Source organism: Ascaphus truei, chromosome 2 (assembly GCF_040206685.1).
Source record: "Ascaphus truei isolate aAscTru1 chromosome 2, aAscTru1.hap1, whole genome shotgun sequence".
Classification (NCBI taxonomy): Eukaryota; Metazoa; Chordata; class Amphibia; order Anura; family Ascaphidae; genus Ascaphus; species Ascaphus truei.
In genome coordinates this window covers 60,810,732-60,829,090 of record NC_134484.1, presented here as the reverse complement: position 1 = coordinate 60,829,090, position 18,359 = coordinate 60,810,732, and the positions used below count along the sequence as shown (strand labels likewise).

Here is an 18,359-nt window from a genome sequence, read left to right as displayed (position 1 = left end):
ACCTTGAAAATAGAGTACAGTTTTGGGCACCACTCCATAGAAAAGACTTTTTGGAACTAGAAAAAGTGCAGAGATTAATTAATAAAGGGAATGTAAAATTAGAGTTATGAGGAGCGGCTAGCTAATTTAGATGTATTTACACTAGAAAAGAGGCGTCTAAGAGGGGATATGATAACTATATACAAATATATGCAGGGTCAATACAAGGCGCTTTCAATAGAACTATTCATACCAAGGGCAGTTCAAAGGACACGGGGTCATCTCTTAAGGTTGGAGGAAAGGAGATTTCACCAGCAACAAAGAAAAGGGTGATTTACAGTAAGGGCAGTTACAATGTGGAATTCATTACCCATGGAGACTGTGATGGCAGATAAAATAGATATCTTTAAAAAAAAAAGGTTGGACATCATTTTAGAAAGGAAAGGTATACAGGGATATACCAAATAAGTAAACATGGGAAGGATGTTGAACGAGAGAGAAATCTTATTGCCATTATTTGGAGTCCAGAAGGAATTTATTTTTCCCTTTATGAGACATCATTGGATGATGTTTCACTAGGGTTTTTTGTTTGCCTTCCTCTGGATCAAAATACTATAAATACAAATATAGGATAAGTATATATTCTCTATATTTAGTATACCGTTGGTTCAACTTGATGGACATATGTATTTTTTCAACCTCATCTACTATGTTACTATGGAACTATGTAACAACAAGCTTGTTACATGATGTACAGTAGGACAGCATACAACATAAAGAGCATAGAAGGTGTAAATTATGTATCAACCTAATATACCATTAACAATCAAGGTATGGGAACAAAGGGTAAGAGCTAGAAGTGTATCTCAAGCTCTGTCACCAAGAATTCCAGTAAAGATGAGTTTCTTGTGTTCTCTGATTCAACTGCCTATGCACTCAGCTCCACTGATACTGCTGCCATTTCTTCTAATTTACGAATAACAAAGATAGACATCTGTACACAGGGCCGCCGATGGCTTTCCCTGGGCCCAGGACTAGAGTTTCCACCTGGAATCCTCCCCCACCCTCCCCGTCGGCAGCCCTGTGAGTTCCCTTACTCTCACTTAGCCCCTTTCTCTTTCCCCTCTCTTCTCCCATCTCTCTCTCTCTACCCCCTCTATCCTCTATCTCTACCCCCTATCTCACTCTGCCCCCTCTCTCTCACACACCTACCCCTCTTTCACTTACCCCTCTCTCTCAACCATCCCTATCTCATCTATCCCTCTCTTTCTGTTACCCATCCCCCCCCCTCTCTCTCTCTCTCTCTCTCTCTCTCTCTCTCTCTCACCTTCCCTTCTTAATTGCCCCTTCTCACTCATCCCCATTCACTCACAACCTTCTCTCTCTCACCCTCACTCCCTCCCTATCTCTCATCTCCCTCACCTACTCTCTCTATCATCCCCTCTCCCTCACCCCTTCTCTTTCTCTCCCTCATTCCTGTCTCTCTAACTCACCCCCCTTTATATCTTTCTCTCTAAGCCCCTCTTTCTACTTCCTCTCTCACACTTCCTGTCACCCTTACGGTCACCATGGACACCAACTTTATCAACACATTTATATTTCTGGGTACTCGATTGAACAGAACAAGTTGCAAAATAAATTGCGTTTATTTCCTTGATAGACAAACACACGACATCCACAGAATGCACTTAAAACAACACTTACTGGGATAAGGGAACAAAATAAATTGTCCTTTGCTTGCAAGCGCAAGAAATGCAGGCTTTATTTAAAGGTCCTGTGTCGCCAGATCGCAAGTTGCCTATCTTATATCTCAGCCACCTCAAAGAATTTCGTTGAACTTTGTTAGAATTCGTTCCAGAGTCACCAGGGCTAACGAATTCCAAAGTTTGGGGCAAATCCTTGGTTACGTTGTTATTAACCCCTTCTCTCCAGGACTGGTTACCGCTGTGCTGGAACAAAGTCTTGCGTCTTTACATCATGGATCGAAAATCAAGAATCACACTGGGGATACCTCGGGGCCCGCAGTTATAGACTGGCCAAGGCTATCTTTAACAGGTGGAACCAATCCCCTTGTGGGAACAATTTAACCCACCAGTAGTCGTGTTGCCCACAGTTCATAAGACCAGGCAAAAAGGCTTTCCGTTGTGCAAAGCGCATGGGTCAGGTTGACACCCATGCCACTTAGCATACCTGAGATAAACCCATATCGTGGCACCGCTGAGTCTGATTTTTGACCCAGAGGTGTCTATGGCCGGGCATCTGTTATACCTCAGTAGTCCAGACCTGTATACATTATGGAAAGAAAGAAGTTCTGGCGCAACTGCGCATGACAAGAATCCAAGCTGCTTCCGGATGAATACGAAAACTTTATTTGCACATGACACACAAGGTTACACCACGATCTCCCCCTCAACGCATTTCACGCTCTAGTACAGCGCTTCGTCCAAGACGAAGCGCTGTACTAGAGCGTGAAACGCATTGAGGGGGAGATCGTGGTGTAACCTTGTGTGTCATGTGCAAATAAAGTTTTCGTATTCATCCGGAAGCAGCTTGGATTCTTGTCATGCGCAGTTGCGCCGGAACTTCTTTCTTTCCATAATGTATCTTCACTGAAGGTTGCACGCGGGATCGCAGGAGCAGAGGAGAGCAAGACTGGAGTTTCAACTTAGGTAAGGGTTTTATTTCCCTCCTACTCCGTTCAGAGTAGTGGTCACAGACTGCACCCTCATTCCACATCCCCACATGACGACATTGACACCCTTGGTGCACATACCAACCACCGAAGCGCAAGACAGTTTTTTCCTTGTTCTGTATACATTATGGGTCTCTGAGTCTTTTCATTCCTGACATTCCTTTAGACTAAGAGGCTCTAAATCAGCGAGACCCCTTTGAAGCACAGGCATGAAAATACCCCCAGCTCATTCTCCCATATCACATGTGTATGTCCGAGGAATTCCTTCCCGGCTTACAGAATACATCCGAACTTACATTTAAAATCTGCAGCTTTTACACACTTTATTAAAACATCATGTTCCATTTGTGTTACAACTGTAACTTTTATATGTATGTGCATGTTGTGTTTTACTGTACTTGCACCTCAAAAATCGGGTTTCTGGGTGCTTTCGTTCTCGAGTTAGCATTTCTAATTGAAATGCCGGCTTCGAGACCGCAAGTTCCCCCGGTCCTCATGGCAATTGACACAGTTCCCACGTCAATTGCCTTTCCGCCTTTCAAGTCACAGAGTTAACGAGAGACGGATACATTGTATCGGTAAAGTACTTGAGAGTCTAACCGCAAGTAATGGATATCTATCTCATAGACAGCCCTTTAAACTTTTGCCACCCTTTTCCAATCAGCGCTAGCGTTGGGCGCTCCTACGCCATCATGTGTTGGTTAGAGGGTATAGCAAGCAATGCATTTTGTCCTTTAACACAGCAGGCAGGGAATGGCCTGCAAATGGGGAATAAAAACGTCTGGGACAGGGCAACCACAGTAATGCATAGCAAACCAGTTTAACCCCTTCACTCCCAATGCGGGTCAGGATTAATCAGCCGGGTATAACCTTTATTTTAGGCCTGATTAACCAACCCCCTCCCTGCCACACTCACCCATTCACTTATTCATTCCCTCACTCATTGCTGTCTCTCTCCCTCACCCCTTTTCTCTCTCTCTCTTTCTCTCTCTCCCCTCTCTCCCTCACACTTGTCCTAGCTCTCCCCCCTGTCGGGGGCCCTGTCTATGCATCCTCGTGTTCCTGATAGCCACGGTACCACTTGAGGTTAGCTTTGAATATATTGATGATACTGTCAATACAGTACATTCATCTAAGCCCATAGGTAAAAAAAAAACAAAAAAAAAAAACATCCTAACACTTATTCAAAGTGCTGGAAACAGACACCAAATGCAAAAGAAGTAATGGCTGAATTAAAAGTCATGAGTTAAAAACAATTATTTCTAATCTTTAATAAATTGAATTGGCAAGTTTTGTCTGAAAACTACATGACATGCACATTTTTTTATTAGAACCTTTTAATGGTAATGGATAGAAATGTTTAGGCAAAGACATATACATACGTAGGAAGACGTGTGAAAGGTGGGCACATGCAAATAGTGTGTGACTGCACAAGTGTTGAGGTGAGTGAACTGATGTAGTTACTTCTGCCAATCACTCAACCATTGCCAAGTGCTGGTGGAAGAGCACAACTCAAATACTGTACGCAGGTTTTATTTAAAGTGTCAATATCCGCAGACAGTGACATGAAGCAACAGGTTACTGTAGGGTATGGTTTTATATGTGTTGGTATTGAAAGGCTTTCTTTAACACCAGGAATATTGGGGTGTACGGTAGTATTCCCTATATGCTTTCAAAATCAAATGTGAATGACACTAAATGGGATGCAGCAGGACTGTACTAATTGTTTACAGTAAGTTCCTGTCTGTATTTATAGCTCACTCTGTATTTCATATTTTCCCCAATTGCTTGTATATGATGAGAGTTCCTAAAATGTATGCTAATTGTGGTTTGGCTTGTTTATACTGATGAATTCCTCAGCACCCTTTATAGCTCCACCTTTTCTTGCAACAGCTTGAGATTGGGCCTGGCATGTTCCCCTTTTCAGAGTACATTACTGAACAAAACGTTACTGACGAGCATTATGATAGACTACACAGCACTACCAGATGGGATGCCCGCTGGACACGTTCCTGTTATCCCTGGTAAATCCTTTCAAAGGAGACCACTACATTGACCTTACTTCCATAAGAGCTCATTGTTTGATTAAATATTAATGACAATCATTTTTGTTCAATTTATAATTCGAGGATTTCCAGTGTAACATACAATATGATTGATTCTGCCAGAGCTATGAGCGTACTGTCCCATTCTATTGATATTTTTGTCTCTGAGAGAAGGCCAGGTTGGAAGAACATCATTCGCCTTTCTCTTCTCTGCCTGGGACTTGGGCTGACAACAGGTGTCAGCTTGTTCCTTGTTTTGCAGCTGTCCACGGTTTGCAGCAGTGAGGCTTCTTTGGCCATTGCGTGTTTGCTTGGGATCCTTTTATCCCTTGTCCTATTCTTTTTCAAGTGTGTGCGTTGCATGAGCATTCTGTTTCTTCTGTCTTGCGGAATGAGGGAAGGAAGAAATGCTCTGATTACAGCTGGAACTGGAATCATTGTGTTTTACAATGTCAAAAATATCTTCGGCAATTTCAAAGGCCTGGCAGACAGCATAACTTGCAACGTGGAAGCAAAGCGTTTCTCCCTTAGAATAATCCCATTTGACTTCTACCGACAAGCCATGTATTGGATTTACAATCAAAATAAATTTTTCCTCAATCCATATAAGGACATCATTTCAGTGTCTGACACTTTTCTTGTTGATGTTTTGATTTCCGATGACAGTCTAAAAACGATGCTAAATGAAACTAAGCAACACATTCAGATAGTGTCTGACAATATATCTTCACTGTTAGACATCGCTTCCTATGTGGGCCAAATGATTCTTCTTGTAGTAGGGGTTCTCATTGTTCTAGTTGGAACTGGACTCTTTCTAAGGAAATTCCTGGATACTGACAGCAAAAAGTTTGAGAACTTATACATTACAAAGAGATTTATGGAGTATGATAACAGCAGAAGACAGCAACAGGTGGCGTGTGTCTTTCCTCTGAATAAGAACGAGAAAAGGGATTATATCAGAATTCCAAGCTTGCAAATCACAGGCAAAGAAAAGAAAAAGATGGTCCTGTTTTTTATTCCTGTGTTTGCTAATATCTCCATATGGAGCCTGGTCACAATTATCGATTTTGTGCTTCACCTGCTAATTTGTGCAGTAAGCAAACATCTTCAAGAACTACCCCCTATTGTCGTCCCAATTAATGTGTCTATCAATGTAAGTATATTTATATTAACTTTGTTTTACTATGCATGTGTAAAAGCATTATACAGAGAATTACTTAAATTACAGTTTATGTAGGGTTGACACAATTAAATATTTATGCATGTAAAGCATGTACATTTGATGTTCCAAGTATTCACTATATATATAGCTATATATAACAGGTTTCCCTGTTTCTGTGATTTTGGATTCTACGCTGGTGCTCTGGATCTCCTGCTGCAGTTTTACAGCTCTAGGGATCCCCTGCTTCCAAAGATACTTACCTTCGAAAAGGGTGCCGGTAGCCACTCTGCTCAGCTAGCAAGGTTCACGAATTGTATTATGTGTCTTTATTTATATAGCACCATTAATGTACATAGCGCTTCACAGTAGTAATACATGTGCAGACGCACTTACCAGAACTCCCTCCTACTGTCTCTGTACGTTCTCCCTACCTACCAATTAGACTGTAAGCTCCTCGGGGCAAGGACTCCTCTTCCTTAATGTTACTTTTATGTCTAAAGCACTTATTCCCATGACCTGTTATTTATATTATCTGTTATTTATTTGATTACCCCATGTATAACTACTTGGAAGCGCTATGTACATTTATGGCGCTATATAAATAAAGACATACAATACAATAAAGGGGAGAAGTGCTTCAGACATAACAGTAACATTTTGGAAAAGGAGTCTCTGCTCCGAAGAGCTTACAATCTAATTTGTTGGCAGGACGAACGTACAGAGACAGTAGGAGGGCGTTCTGGAAAGTGCGTCTGCAAGGGGCCAAGGTTAATGTATGAGGTGTTAATTATCAGCCATGGAGCTACTCAAGGGTGAAGTTTCAAAGCTCCCACACTCTGCTGCCCAATAGGAAGCTGTGACACCATTAGGTTCCACTTCCTATTGGCCCGAGAGCTTTAAACTTTGCCAAGATCCTGGCACCCTCTACGGAGGTCTGTATCTCGTGACGCAGGGGTCCCCCTGAGCTGAAATGAATGAAGTTCAACTCCAGAGACCCCACTGCTTCAAACCTATGTTAAACATACAGATGCAGCCACGAGTATTACAACTCATGCCTTTTAAATTCTGGGGCAGTCTCACAGTAAATGCCTCAACATTTCTGTGAGATTCTTAATGGCCCATCGGATTAACACAGCAGGGGTCCCTGCAGTCCCATTCTGTTTGAATCCGATGGGCCATTATGAATCTCACAGAAATGTTGAGGCATTTACTGTGAGACTGCCCAGAATCTCCCAGAATTTCCCAGGTACAAGTGTTCTGATATGGTGGCTGCACCTGTAATAATAGCATTAATAGGGGTAATTGCAGGCTTGACTTTTATTAACATCAGCCATATTTACCACTACCGTCACAATAATAATTTAAAAAAGCGCATGAAATGCTCCTTTAATCTCAAATGTTGTAATGATTTCAATATTTGATAAACGCTGTTGTTTCTGTACATTTTCTATCATTCTCTTTTTTTTATAATTTTTTTGCATGGAGGAAGATTCGCATATACTGTTTTTGAAACCAGCGGGTGGAATCACGACCAGCTACAGCAGTTCCTTCCAGATTAATCTGTTTGAACCAAGGTGTATTCCTAAACCAGCTCTCTCTCTCACTGAAGCCTGGGTCCCTGTGAGCATCATCATTCTTGTTCTATTCATTCTGGGGTGGCTGTCTGCTGTTCTGATACAAATGAAACTGCTGGTAGCAGCCTCATTCTATCCAAGTAAGGAGATGGAGCGTATTCATTACCTGCATAGCAAAGTTTTGAAGAAGAGATCAACAGGAGACTCCCAGACTGCAAGGCAGATGCTGAGTGCTATAGCTTTTAAGGTGAGACACAATTAAAGAATATATATATATGTAGCCATGCATAATAATGACTGCATACTTCTTCTCTGTTAGCAGTAAGTCCTGGTACACACAGGCCTGCCCACAGTAGTTATGGAGGTTTTCCCTCACACCCTAGTGTGGTGCCCTGTGTAAGGATGGGAGTGGCTGTATGCTCTGAGTCCCTGGATAGTGACCTCAGAGATGCGCCTGCCCCCTGGAGTATAAAGGGCACAACACTGACAGTTAGTGTTGTTGTTCGCGGGAGAGAGTAACCTGACGATACCGTTATTGAAGGAACACTTTTGTGACCCTAGTGCAGTAACTAGCGGGAACATAGTGATAATTCCAGTGTGTCTACGCCACGCTGTGTCCAGGGACCTGGCACAGTGGTGATCTCCCTAGGAGAAAGGGAATCCCACTTCAATACGGGAGGGCGTACCTGGCAAAGGGACAGCACGGAGAGATGTGCGGCTAGAGCCGGCAGCTGCATGGGGCAGTCTGCTACATCCCTGTATTCAATAAAGATGTCCTTGAGAAAAAGAACCCCACTGTGTGAGTGTGAGATTACTCAACAGTGGATGGCACCAAGAAGGAGTTCCTCACCAGGACCATCTCCCTGCGGAAGCACAGATCCTGATGAGGTGGAGGCGCTGCACATGATGTAAGTTGGACTCGTAACCACTACCTCAGCTACCTGTCCTGATTGACATCCCCTAATAACACCAAGCGGGAGACTCAAGAGTCCTGTTACTTGCAGGTGCACCACCACACACGCCTTGTAATGGGGGACTGGTTAGACTACACGGGCCAATATGAGATTGGGTGGGTCAGGCCAGAGGGAACACCCGTTACAGTTGGAGGCGCTGCTGAGATACCTGTCAACAGGACAGGCTTTTGCTAGGCACACAGTAGGAATTAAGGAAAGTGTCTGCTGCCACTTTGTGCTTGAGGGACGGGGCCAGGGGTAGTCAGGGAGATGCTGGAGATGCATGCCGCAAAGACGCCTTGGGATCCGTTAGGGGTTAGTGAGTCTGGAGCCGGGGGCTATTGCTGTTCTAGTCGCCTTGAGGTAGCGCTAGCGGGGGACGCCTAAGGGATAAACTGGTAACTGAGAGCAGGAATTCTGGACGGGTCCGCACTAGGCTAGCCAAAAGTAGGTCGACGCCCAAAGTGCTGCATGGAAGAGCCAGAGTACTCTAGTCTCCATTCCAGATCACTTACCAAGGAGCACAGACTGGAGGAACGTGTTACGGTAGACACAGGAAGGGTGAGTCTAGCCTGAGGTAGTGCACACACGAGTCAGATCTACGTTAGGTGCACAAGGTGGTGCACAAGGCATGTTTGTTGTACAGATGTGGTAGCTGCCCCGCAGAGCGGAGCTCCACGTACAGAGAATCGGTGTTCAGCCAGAAGAAACAGAGAGAGAACTGTCAAAATGGAGGATCTGTACAGAACAGAAGGTCCAGGATGGCAGGGAAAGAGAACCACAAGAATGGAGGATCTGCACAGAGCAGAAGGTCCAGGATTGCGGTCCGATGAAGAACAGGCTACAGAAGAGACTTTTGTGGGCTTGTTATGGAATGGCGTGAAAGCCGTGGCTGCGCCGTGTTTGTCCTGCATATGTTCTCGGGAAGATACCCCTGAGAATAGTGAGGACGAAAGTCTTACTAGATGGGAGGAACGAAATGGACTTTGTTATACCCCAATTAACAGACAGCCAGATGTTGCCTTCAGTGAGAGAAAAGACAGTGAAAGAAAAGACAATGCTTACCAAGATGGCGGTTCCCGCGTTCCCGGGACACCGCGTGGGCATGCTGCAAAAGGTCTTGCAACTTTGCAGTCTGCTAGATGTTGGCCAGGATTGGCGCCAACGCGAAAACTCCACCCCGATGGGGAGTTTGGCGCGAAAGCTGGAGCCGCGCCCTCATGGACTATGACTCACTCCGCACCTGTGCTGGGTCAGCCTACAAGTCTACGAGACATCCCCCTAGTTTCAACCAGGGGGAGTGGTTTGCGGTCTCACCGGATGTCGCAAGAGGAAATGGGAGGAAGGGTGACTATATCAGCCCATGCCTTTCAGTTGCGAAGAGCCATTGATCAGTACCGACCTCTGAGCAGAGTACCTCCGCTGATAAAAATGGCTGAAGCTGTTGATAAAGTGGACCAAGGTCCTGTGATTTCCACGCACCCTTATTCGGCTCCAGGAGGCTTCCTGGTGATCCGGGTGGAGGGTGTAGAGACTGTGGCGTGTCTGTGCCTGCAGTGCAGACTGCCGGGCGGAGCCGTGGGCAGCGAAGCCCGATGCCCTCATTGTGGACTGCAGTACATGTGGCCCATGACCACATTCGTACCTGTACAATCTACGGGGATGACCGGAAATGTACCGGTGGCGATAGAAGAGCAGCCGGGAGCTCTCTGGAATAAGAGCCCAAGTCCCGCAGAGTCGGAGTCCAGAGTGGTGCTTCCGACCGAGAAAGCGAGTCATCGGAGAGGTGATCACCGAGGAGCCCATCGCCGGTCTCCTACTGGGATGCCTCGGCCGAACTGCAAACTGGAATCCTCGGATGAGGAGTGTGCAAGGCTGGCGAGTAAGACAGTCATCAGACGAGACTGTCATACCATTGGTACGCCATAGAGGGATGAAATTCCTCGTGGTATGGAGACGCGGAGTCGAGTGTCTCCTGTACCGCGACCACCCGATCGCCGGAGTCCCACTGCCGTGGTGACTAGTGGATCGGACGGAGGCCGATTAACCCGGCCCTGCACGGGACTAAGACACCGTGTCTGTCGCAGACCCAGGGAGTGGAAGATCCGGAGGAGCGAGTCCAGAGCCAGACTGGATCGCGTAGCAGAATGGCGTTGGAGGAGATCCTTGTGGAGGAAGAGATTCCGCTTGGGAATCCACCGCAAGATGGCGTCGCAGCACGTGCGTGTGTGGAAGTGGTGCCGGAAGACCAGGGAGGCCCCGAGTGGGAGATGGTGCCACCTCTGCGATCGAGCAGCGGGAAGCGATCCCCTATTCACCAGGGGAACGGACGGTTGAATGGGAAGTCCAGGAGTCCCAAGGTTGAAGACCAAGATGGACTTTGTGGCAATGCTAAGGCAGGTACCGCTGGAGAGCAGGTGGAAACCCTGTCTGTGCCTACTGGTCGGTCCCGTCCCCAAACCCCGTCCACCCCCAAGGTTAGTCCTAAGGCCCTAGCTAAAGCCCCTGTACCCGTCCCTATCCTATTTGGATCTAGTTCCAGTTTAGGGTTGTCCGGGGAGTCACGGGGTCCTTTTGATGATCGGACTGGGAGCCTGGACTTGGGTACGTCGGATGATGGGTCGGAGGGAGGAGGGAGCATGTCCCGACAAGTGTCGGTGTTCAGTGATTGTCCTAGCGGGGTGAGTATCACTGTTAGGAATACCTCTCATCGCAAGGGAATTAATACCCGATCTGAGGGTACATCTGGAGTGTCTTCTGGTGGGCCTGATGAGGAGTCCCTAGAAGAGAATGTAGATTCTAGCTCCGAGGAACGGAAGGAGACTAGGTGGTGGGCCCCCTTGTACGAGGGGTATGTCTCGTGGTTTGACCGCACCCGCTTTATTTTAGAGAGGGAGGGGGTGGTTGATCACTGGTGGGCTGCCGGGGATTTTGATGATGAATCCTACCTTAGGGCTCTAAGGGTACGATGGGACCGTATACAGGCAGGCCTAATTATCCCTAAGGGGTCCGCAGGGTTAGATGATCCGGTGGAGACACATGAGCCCCTATCATGGGTGTTGCCCGGGACGGCTGGTCAAACCAGTTTAACTAGGGCTTGCAGAGCTGAGCGAGCTATCATTGCCAAGTACAGGAAGTCCCATGGGCTTGATTACCCCTATGTCCCTGAACCTCTAATGACAGAGATAGAGGAGAATAGGGAGAGATGGCTCAAGAATGATATTCAGTATCATATCATTGAGAGAGGGGGAGCCATTAAAGGTATACAGGCCGAGCAGAGGGTAGCTCAACTGATGCGGGTCTGGAAGATAGGGCGCAGTGTACATATGCACAAGGTGGTGTACTGTAATGAGAGAGGAGTACCACGGGAATACAGCGTGACTGTGCATGATGCCGCGGGGCGAGAGGTGAAGAAGCCAGATCCTCGGCATTACTATTGAGTGTCCAATAGAGTGGTCTGTTGTTCTTTTGCGCTCCCTGCTGGTCAGTGAGTGTACTGAGCTTTCATTATTATGTTCATGTAATGATGTTTGCTGTGTTATTTGTGTGTTCTTTTGCAGTGTTTCCTGGCGCAAGGTACACCAAATTTAGGTCCCAGCCGGGACGGTGGGTATTCACCAGGGGGAGTATGTAGCCATGCATAATAATGACTGCATACTTCTTCTCTGTTAGCAGTAAGTCCTGGTACACACAGGCCTGCCCACAGTAGTTATGGAGGTTTTCCCTCACACCCTAGTGTGGTGCCCTGTGTAAGGATGGGAGTGGCTGTATGCTCTGAGTCCCTGGATAGTGACCTCAGAGATGCGCCTGCCCCCTGGAGTATAAAGGGCACAACACTGACAGTTAGTGTTGTTGTTCGCGGGAGAGAGTAACCTGACGATACCGTTATTGAAGGAACACTTTTGTGACCCTAGTGCAGTAACTAGCGGGAACATAGTGATAATTCCAGTGTGTCTACGCCACGCTGTGTCCAAGGACCTGGCACAGTGGTGATCTCCCTAGGAGAAAGGGAATCCCACTTCAATACGGGAGGGCGTACCTGGCAAAGGGACAGCACGGAGAGATGTGCGGCTAGAGCCGGCAGCTGCATGGGGCAGTCTGCTACATCCCTGTATTCAATAAAGATGTCCTTGAGAAAAAGAACCCCACTGTGTGAGTGTGAGATTACTCAACAGTGGATGGCACCAAGAAGGAGTTCCTCACCAGGACCATCTCCCTGCAGAAGCACAGATCCTGATGAGGTGGAGGCGCTGCACATGATGTAAGTTGGACTCGTAACCACTACCTCAGCTACCTGTCCTGATTGACATCCCCTAATAACACCAAGCGGGAGACTCAAGAGTCCTGTTACTTGCAGGTGCACCACCACACACGCCTTGTAATGGGGGACTGGTTAGACTACACGGGCCAATATGAGATTGGGTGGGTCAGGCCAGAGGGAACACCCGTTACATATATATATATATATATATATATATATATATAGGTACAGATAGAAACTTTGGTTCGGGCCCTCTCTCTTTGCTGGTCCCGTATGGCATCCTCTCCCGTGCCGCGGAGTCCCAGCAACCAGACTTAATGGCCCATCGTTTTCACACAGCGGGGGTCCCTGCGTTTGAATGGGACTCGCGCTGTGTGAATACTACCGGGCTGTACCTGTCTGTAAGAAACAGGCAGTAAGAATGAGACTGAATCAGTCACTCCCCCTGCTTTGTGTAAATCTCACGGTCCCGTGATTGCCTGTTAGAGGCGCGCAGGTACAGTGACTGATTCAGTCTCACTCAGTGTGGGTCTCTTATAGACAGGTGCAGCCTGGTAGGATTAACACAGCGTGAGTTCCATTCAGGATCCCCGCTGTGTTAATCCGGTGGGCCGTTACAGCCGACTATGGACTGTGCTGCAGAGCGTTCCCCGATTTCCAGAATGTGCTCTAGAATTTCCCGCGGACGCTGAGCCATAAGGAAAGATTTCATCTGTACATTTATTTTCATTATCTTATCTGAACTGGTGGGGGAGCTCATCCGTCCTCCAACATCCCAATTCCTGCTGGAAAACAGAGGGGCAGAGCCCGGGGTGGACCAGCTGTCCACAGAGCAAACAGGGGAAACAATATGGCCATTAGGGTCAGAAAAGCTACAATGTCATCTACTGGTGACCCCGAGGGTCATGATTAATGTCCACCACCATATTTGTAGTTTTCTTTGTTTCGAAATCTATTTATTTTAATAAACTGTCCAGAAATATCTCCTGAACCGGGTTCTCTGGACATGGAGGGACCACAATGACCTACAGAGAATCCCGATTCAGGTAAGATTTAAAAAAAATTAATTACTGCTTTAAGATAATTAAAACATTTCCCATTTTCCACCCCTTTTCACCAGAATTGTGCAAAATATTGCAATACATTGTGTTACATTAAGGGATCATATAACCTTGAACATACACTCAGGAGTAGATACAGAGACTAGATGAGTTATGTTTTGCCTCATGCCTCAGTCTGGGCATGCGCGGACGGCGACAGGGGGCGGTCCATACCCACAATCCACTGGGTTGATGGTGCGGCGCCTCGGGTGACGTCACGCGCATGCGCACTGGGCCTGCGGTGTAATTGTTCACAGATTTTTTCAATTTGCCCATTATGAACCAGGTATATAAGGTGCCTAACTCCAGCATATCCCATACTCCTTGATAAAGGACCCGTAGGTCTGAAACGCGTAGGAGGTTCTTATCTTTGTCCCCCAAGGGGGTACACTTGTCTTATCATGCACCAATAAAGGAAAGCGTTTTACTCCACACCTGGCTCCCTGGCTGTGCGCCATTCGTTTTTTTCTTCTGGCTATACATTCAAACAAACCTACACATTTTGCTTGACTTGCACATCTTTGTTTGATACATAAATTACTGAATAATATGCAGACACCAGAATGTAGCAGAACTCTACGTGTGAATCAGTAAGGTTTATTGTGGGAATAAAGCACCAGATCCAGCATTAACAATCATTAACTTGAATGGAAGTTAACGTCATAATGGGTGCGTTAACCTGCAACGGACTTTAATGAATCCTCCCCTTTATCTGCTGGAAACTAGTTAGAAATTCAATATAGCATTTAAATTGAGAGTGTAGAATTCAGCATCCATCTGATTGCCCGACCAACCGTTTTTTTCCATGTCGAACTTTGGCACAATCTGAATCTGAGCGAAATTCGAACCAAAACGAGAACAAGGCTCATCGTCTGGGTTTTTCCCCCCACTTTTTATTTTATTAAACTAGGGAAACAAACACAAAAAAAAAAGAGTCAACCCTTTGCCAAAAAGTTCAAAGTGTGAACAGTTTCCAAAAAGATTTAAACATTGCAATGCTTAATTTTGAGTTTATGTGGTGGGTTCAAGAACGTACGGTATGATGCATGTAATCAAGGGGAAACAATCATTGATTTGAATTGCTACTGGGCTGTGGTGTGTACATGAAAATAAGTTTTCCAAAAATCCCAAACCAAAACCAAGGGTGTTTCCGCAAAACCAAAACCAAAACACAACAATGTTTTAGAGTCTGAATTAGGACAGCGGTGAAAGTGCCCACTCTTAGCCAGTGTACTTTCGCTCAAGTATATTGACGTCTGTTGATTTATTCTTGGCTTAGGGTGCCGCCCATTCCCCCTATTGAAAGGCTTTGATAATAATAATGTAACCCAGCGGTGCGCAAACTGTGGGGCGCGACCCCCAGGGGGGGCGCGAGACTGCCGGTGGGGGGGCGCGGGGTTTACAGAGGCCCCGCGCGCTTCCCGAAGGCACTTAAATTAAGTGCCCGGGGAGCTGCAGGGCCTCTGTAAACCATACTTACCCGTGACTCCGGCGGCTTCCTTCTTGCGTCGCCATGGCAACGCGGCGTCAAAATGACGCCGCGAGGTCATGTGACGTCACGTTGCTATGGCAACGTGACATCATGACGCCGGAGGGCGGGTCTATGGTGGTTAGGGGGGGCGCGGAAGAGAGGGGACCGCCGGCAGGGGGGCGCAGGGAAAAAAGTTTGCGCCCCCCTGATGTAACCCATATCCCCCCCCCACAATCGCAGATAGGGTGTAGGTGAGGGGATCTATATGCATTACCCAGTGTGGTGCTTTACCTGTTAGGCTCACAGGAGGCCTAAGCCTCCGCCACGGAGAGTCTGGGGCACGTATAACACAATATGAATAATCTCGTACTTGGTGCAGCGCCTCCACCTGCGATGGCTCCCACCAGAGGGGGAGTGGTTCCTCGCAGGAAAATGTATATGTCACTCCACACACCGTATGTAAAACAACCAATGACTTTACTGTATAGCATGTGCACATATATCAACAGGTGTCCCTCCATAGAGGAGACACTAACTACTGCGTCTCGCAGGATGCTACCTCCACCTCCACCGGATGATCCCACCCAGTGTCCAGTAACCCCACACAGTATTACCCCACCTTCAAGTGAGATATGTATGTGTGACTGCGCAGCCACTATGTCCCGTGTGAATATGATATGACTCGTTGGTGCACTTGTCGATTACCTGCCGGGCACTCCGGTGCCCGGGCCTGCCAAGGAACTTCACAAAGGATCCGGATGTCAGTTTTATACAGGAACTACCGTCCGGGCGATCCCACCCGGATGGCTGTTGCAGCGACAGCGAAGGTCTGAGCCCACACCTCTGGATGGACGTGCAGCGTCTGCTGGGTCCCTAACTGACTCTGGATAGTGAGGGGCAGGGTCCCTAACCTGGGGCCTGTCCCTGACACAACTCACACTACTGGGTGACTCAGGGCTAGCTGGGGCCTTCGGGGCTGCTGGCCTAATGCAGGGAGTCACTGACTCCTGCACCTTACCTCCTTCCCCTAGCTTCTCCTGGCGCCAACTGCCCCTCTCCTCAAAACCCCGCGAAATGTATCTCTTCTCTCGGCAGGGCAATCCTCCAGCCCTATTGGCCACTCAGAGGCACCTGGTACCTTCCCCCCTTAGCCTCCTGGGAAGTGTAGTCCCGTGGAGGCTATCCCTACATTGGGGCCGCGTGCGCGACTGCACTGCGCATGCGCAACTCCTCAATGGCCGCCGCAACTCCCTGGCCTCATCTGCGCATGCGCGATCATGCCGCATGCACGCGCAACCCCAATGGCGGCCCCCGCTAGCCGGGTGCGCCGCCGAGCCTCCTAAGGCTCTCACCGCCCCCACCTTTGGAAGCAGCCGGCGGGTCCGTCGCTGGCTACGGCGGCACCCGCGACCGCGCTGCCACAAAGGAGAGGGATCTCTAGGAGCCGCCGGGGACCGGGGCTACAATAATAATACGATGTGGTGGGTTCAAGAACGTACGGTATGATGCATGTAATCAAGGGGAAACAATCATTGATTTGAATTGCTACTTGGCTGTGGTGTGTACATGAAAATGAGGATTCATAGTGACTCTGCATTAATGACAAAAATGTTACTTCACAGACCAACTTCTGGTTTCCAATTCTGAAAATGAATCAGCCTGAAGTAAAAGAAGAAGTGAACGGACCATATGATGCTTGAAAATGCCGACTACTTTAATATGTGCCACATACAGTAAATGGCGACAATTTGGTGCAATAACAGCTCTAGATTTATCAGAAAATCAGTTGAAAGTAAATCCTATGGGATGTTTGTCTCTGATGGACATAGGAATGTGTATTAAAGTCCCTGAGTTGTGCCAATAAACAGCAGCCTGTAAATATATATATAACTGTCTTCAATGTGCTAAATCTGGTGGTTGCATTATGGAGGTTTAGGGGTTACCTTTGTAGAGCAATGTAAACATTAGATAAGGGCTATAAATGGCACATAATGTAATGGGATGTGGGACATTTTGCAAGTAAGGTTGTCACATGTCCCTTTGGTTCTGCAGCATAAAACTCTTCCAGATTTGAGTGGTGCTATGAATAGATTTTTTAAAGATATAAATGAATAATGCTCGTGGATGAAACCTGTCATTTTCTGTAACTGTCTTGGAATATTGGGTTTTTGATTAAATAAATGTGAAGTGTATTAACGTATTCTATGTGATTCCAATTTTTACAATGCACTAATAAAAAAAAATCCACAACATGTTTGCAGTTGTGCAGATGGATTGTAATAGTTATTGAGGTATGTGTATCAAGGCAAACATGGAGCAATTCTGGGGCAAAACAATTGCACGAGATTTAGCACAGAAAACAATCCTAGCATGTTAAGTGTTTCTTTACACCTCTCGTGCAGTTTTTTCTCCATGATTACATCCCGTCTACTGTAATACATAAACCCCATTGTCTTCACATCATAATCTGTAAATATGGCATATTGTATCACACAGTAATCTGTAAGAAATAAGGTTATGCAGAGACGGGGCCAGGTGCAACATACATGTATAAGTACCTACCCACCTGTCCCATGGTGTTAAATGTGTATATACGGTATCATCAATTTCCTCATACTTAGCCCTTCTTGATCCACTGTTGGATGAAGGCCTCTGTCATGGAAGACCAGAACTTAACTCAGGTAGCAAGGTACCAGACAGGACAATAATGATATGTTATTTCAGTCGGAGCCAGCAATCACAACACAAAGAAACACAATCAGAGCTATACTCACTAACAACGGGGCATACAGGAGGAATCCTAGCTGCCTAGGTGCTGAGCACCACATCCAAGGCTTACCATGGGCTTTGTTCCACTTTCCGATGAGCTAGGGACTGTCCATACCTCTCTGGTGCAATTCACTGCATAGCACTTTAAAATCCCACTGAAAAATCCTATTCTCCGCTCCTCTGGCACAGCTACAGTCCCATAGAATAAAGCAATTTCCCGCTGGCAAGGCTCTCAGCCTCGTTTTCAGGTGTCTCTGGCACAGGCTCATCGCATACCACTTAGTCCACCTGCACATCAGGATCAGGACATGAGGGCTCGCCTGCTTTATCCAATCAGGGCTGGGGGTGGCCTT

At 46.9% G+C, this 18,359-nt stretch overlaps 1 protein-coding gene across 1 annotated transcript; it reads left to right on the top strand.

Annotated features, from left to right (window-relative positions):
• Window positions 1–4,648: 4,648 nt before the first annotated feature.
• Window positions 4,649–17,411, top strand: DCSTAMP (dendrocyte expressed seven transmembrane protein). Its single transcript, XM_075589007.1, has 3 exons — window positions 4,649–5,869; window positions 7,364–7,699; window positions 16,860–17,411. Exons 1-3 carry the CDS (start codon window positions 4,823–4,825, stop codon window positions 16,935–16,937), a joined length of 1,461 nt encoding a protein of 486 aa, XP_075445122.1. The 5' UTR covers window positions 4,649–4,822; the 3' UTR covers window positions 16,938–17,411.
• The last annotated feature ends 948 nt before the right edge of the window (window positions 17,412–18,359 follow it).